The sequence below is a fragment of the Chiloscyllium plagiosum genome, chromosome 9 (genome assembly GCF_004010195.1).
Source record: "Chiloscyllium plagiosum isolate BGI_BamShark_2017 chromosome 9, ASM401019v2, whole genome shotgun sequence".
In the NCBI taxonomy this organism is placed as follows: domain Eukaryota; kingdom Metazoa; phylum Chordata; class Chondrichthyes; order Orectolobiformes; family Hemiscylliidae; genus Chiloscyllium; species Chiloscyllium plagiosum.
This window is the reverse complement of record NC_057718.1, coordinates 78,510,037-78,514,360: the sequence shown is the minus strand read 5'-3', so window position 1 is coordinate 78,514,360 and position 4,324 is coordinate 78,510,037. Positions and strand designations below refer to the sequence as shown.

The following is a 4,324-nucleotide window of genomic DNA, read 5'->3' as shown; positions in this document are numbered from 1 at the left end:
TACCAATAAAAGCCTGTACGCCATATGCCTTCCTCACCGCACTGTTTACCTGGGTGGCAACTTTCAGAGGTCTGTGTACATGGACACCAAGATCCCTCTGCTCATCCACACTACCAAGTATCCGACCATTAGCCCAGTACCCCATCTTTTTGTTATTCTTCCCAAAGTGAGTCACCTCACACTTAGCTACATTGTATTCCATTTGCCACCTTTCTGCCCAGCTCTGCAGCTTCTCTATATCCTGCTGTAACCTGCCAGATCCTTCCTCACTGTCAACAACTCCTCTGACTTTCGTATCATCCGCAAACTTGCTCACCCAACCTTCTAACCCCTCTTCCAGGTCATTTATAAAAATGACAAACAGCAATGGTCCCAAAACAGATCCTTGCGGAACACCGCTAGTGACGGCACTCCATGAAGAAACTTTGCCATCAACTACTACCCTCTGTCTTCTTCCATCCAGCCAATTCCTAATCCAAACCTCCAACTCATCCTCAATGCCATATCTCCGTATTTTCTGCAGTAGCCTACCATGGGGAACCTTATCGAACGCCTTACTAAAATCCATATATACCACATCTACCGCTTTCCCCTCATCAACCTCCTTTGTCACCTTTTCAAAGAATTCAATAAGGTTTGTGAGGCACGACCTGCCCTTCACAAAACCATGCTGACTATCCTTGATCACATTATTCCTATCCAGATGTTCATAAATCCTATCCCTTACAATTCTCTCTAAGACTTTGCCCACAACAGAAGTGAGACTCACCGGCCTATAGTTACTAGGGTTATCCCTACTCCCCTTCTTGAACAAGGGAACCACATTTGCTATCCTCCAATCTTCTGGCACTACTCCTGTAGACAACGAGGACATAAAAATCAAGGCCAATGGCTCTGCAATCTCCTCCCTTGCTTCCCAGAGAATTTTAGGATAAATGCCATCAGGCCAAGGGGACTTACCTATTTTCACCCTTTCCAGAATTTCCAACAACTCTTCCCTACATACCTCAAAGCCGTCTATTCTAATTAATTGTGACTCAGTATTCACATCGGCAACAATATCCTGTTCCTGAGTGAATACTGACGAAAAGTATTCATTCAGTGTCTCCCCAATCTCTTCAGCCTCCACACTCAACTTCCCACTACTATCCTTGACTGGACCTATTCCTACCCTAGTCATTCTTTTATTCCTGACATACCTATAGAAAGCCTTTGGGTTTTCCCTAATCCTACCAACTAAGGACTTTTCATGTCCCCTCCTTGCTGCTCTTAGCTCTCTGTTCAGATCCTTACTGGCTACCTTATAACTCTCAATCGCCCCAATTTTTTTTTCCAAATACACTTTATTTACAACCTGCACAGACATAAATGGCCAGGAAAATTTCAATATTGGGCAACTGCATCATTCTTTTCAAGGAGTACAATATGTAACACTGCCAATTCATACTCTTCATCATTATAAACTCAAATCAGGGACTCACCAGTGGTGCTTGATGCACTGCTTAATGTGGCGTTAGGCATTTCAATACCTGGATCAACACACTAGAAATATTCCACATAGAAATGATCTTCAGAATAATTGAGTTGAAATGATTAACATTGTCTCTTTAAGTAAGCGATTTCATATCCTATGTTTTGGTGGTTCAAACAGCTTTCTTGTCCAAAATAATGAGTCAAAAGCATTATTTTTAAAAGAAATAGCTATCGTTCTTCAAAATAAAAATTTACATTGGGGTTCTGCTTCCCAACAGAATAAATAACTTGTTTTAATATTCAATTTCAAAGTTACAATTGGCAATGCTTGTAAACTCATTTTGGACAATTTTCTAAAGGTGGATCTCAACTATAAGTGGTTTACAAGGCAATCGAGTCTGCCCTGTTAGAGATCACTAAATCCTGAACTGCCTGACACCAATCTGGCTCTGCAACAAGCTGCTCCTAAAAAGAACATCTCGTAGACATACTACAAATCCTTCTTCTTGAAATCTACTACCAACCTGATCTTCCCAGTCCTCCTGCGTTTTGAAGTCCCCTTTGATTATTGTAACAGTGCCTTTCTTACAAGCCTTTTCCATTTCACAATTTATTTTCTGCCCCACATCCTGACTACTTTTTGAAGACCTGTACATAACTCCTTTCGGGTTATTTTCCTTCCTTTACGGTTCTTCGACTCTACCCATACTGATTCTACACCTTCCAACTCTATATCACTCTTATTGTCAATTTTGTTTTTTTTTACTAGCAAGGTAATCCTACCCCAGCCGCTATGCCCATTGCTTATCCTTTCATTAGGATACATCTCTTTGGGATACTTAGTTCCCAGTCCTGATCTCTTGGAGCCACATCTGTGAGACCAACAATATTGTGCCCAATAATTTCAGCTGTTTTAGAAAAGAATGGTAAAGTTAGGCAGAGACATGGATTTATGAACAGGAAATCATTTTTGGCAAGCTCTTTAGAGTTTCTGTTTGAGGATATTACTTGTAGAAGAAGGAATTTATTCTCTCAGACAGGTGAGATTCTTTGGGATACTCTACCTGGGTGTTGGGGGGGGAGGGGAGGGATCAGGCTGGGTGGTGGGGGAGGTGTGGGTGGGTATGATGTTCAGTCATTGAGCATTTGCAAGACTGAAATCAATACAGTTTGGCTAGATTAGGCTAACCCTAACCTTCTGCAGGATCTAATGACACAAAGGATAGGGAGATAGTGTGGAGAAGTTGGTATTAAAATGCACGATCAGACGTGATCTAATTGAATGGCAGAGCAGGCTCAACAGGCTGAATGGTCTGCTCCTATTCCTATGTCTATGCATTGTACAAGTCTAGGAGAAGCACTCCCAAATATTCCTCCAAGGCAAAGCAACCATTTATTTGTACTTCTTTCAATTAAGTATCTAATATTCACTCCCCACAATGTGGTCTCCACTACTAGATGACAACTTTGTGGAACACCTCTGTTCTGTCCACAGAAATGACCCTGAACCTCTTGTCGCTTTTCATTTTAATCTTCAACTTTTTTCACATTCTAACATTCTGTTCTCATCCTCCTCCAGAGTTCCAGTCAAGCCCACTGTCAGCCTGAAGAACAGTGACCACATCTTACTTTTAAAGTAGGCATGTTACAGCTTTCCAAACTCAATTCTTATTTCAACAATTTTGATTTGAAACCTCTGCCCTGTTGGATTTTTTTTTGTTTGCTGATTTGACTTTTTTTTTCTCTGCCTGCCTGCCTTCCTTCCTTCCTTCTGTCTGTCTGTCTAATCAATCTGCAGTTCACAATTTATCAGGACACGTCTCTTATTTCCGTACTTGTCACATGAAACCTTTTGTCAGTTAATCTATCTGCCCACCAACTTACAGCAGAGCTTTCCTTTCTTTATTTTCAGAGTGATTACCACAAACATGACAGTCAGACTGGCCACATGTGAAAATTGACCTATTTTCATCAGTTACTGATGGCAAACATCACTAGACCAGAACAGATTAGTGCATACACAGCTGACATCACTATGTTTCATGTATAATAATAACACATTGGTAATGCATGAGCAGATGAGGTCAAAATTCCAGAAGCTGTGGCAAAGACCATGAGTGGGGACAAAGGCTGGGAGCTGCAGCCAAGGTCAGAAGGAGAGACTAAGGCTGGGAGCTGTAGCAAAGCTCACAGAGTAGCAGTGAGAGAAATAATGTTTCGACTTGGTTGGGCGGCAGGGAGGGAGAACTGCACCAACAGCACTGAGGACCTGCCACCTTCCAATCATTGAGCATCCAAGCTTGATAGACCTTGTGATTGGTCTCTTGGCAGTGATGTAGCATTGCCAGAGATAGGAAATTTTGCCAGTGCGCGCACAATGTGGAGTAAGGTTAATGGCAAGAGCACATCAATGGGTAAGTGCTTCTGTCACTGTTTGCTTACCGTCTGAGATTCTCCACATCTTCAACGGTGTCTGGTAAAGTCATGCCCTTTGTTTCAGGCAAGAGCAACACTAGGCCACCAACAATCAAACCAAGCACCCCTGGCAATGAATGGACAGAACAGTAAAAGATTTATTTGCAACTAGACAAATGATTTAGTTTAAATTAAATTTGTAAAACATTCACTCGGGAATATAATTCTTTCTGATGCACGTTAGGAAAACACATTTTCAGACTGTTTAGTTTTTCATATCACTGAATCATGAAACAGAAGTGAGGAATGTGTGTTTGCAGAAAAAATAGTTTTGTTTATGACTAATATAGAACTGCTCGGTCTTGAGAAGTAATTTCATCACTTTGTGACTTCCTCACAAAGATTAAGTGAGTTTAGATTAGATTAGATTAGATTA

At 41.2% G+C, this 4,324-nt stretch overlaps 1 protein-coding gene across 4 annotated transcripts in view; it reads right to left on the bottom strand.

Annotated features, from left to right (window-relative positions):
- The window catches only part of LOC122552969 (solute carrier family 22 member 2-like), a 54,385-nt gene that overhangs the window by 5,232 nt on the left and 44,829 nt on the right, over window positions 1-4,324 (bottom strand). For 2 of the 4 annotated variants that reach the window (XM_043696290.1, XM_043696293.1), the window contains one exon: window positions 3,916-4,015. The exons of 1 other annotated variant lie outside the window; for it this stretch is intronic. In XM_043696290.1, the coding sequence (XP_043552225.1) occupies window positions 3,916-4,015 (100 nt within the window). Of the gene's footprint in view, window positions 1-3,911; window positions 4,016-4,324 lie in introns of those variants that run through there. One more of the 4 variants, XM_043696291.1, reaches the window with a different exon arrangement.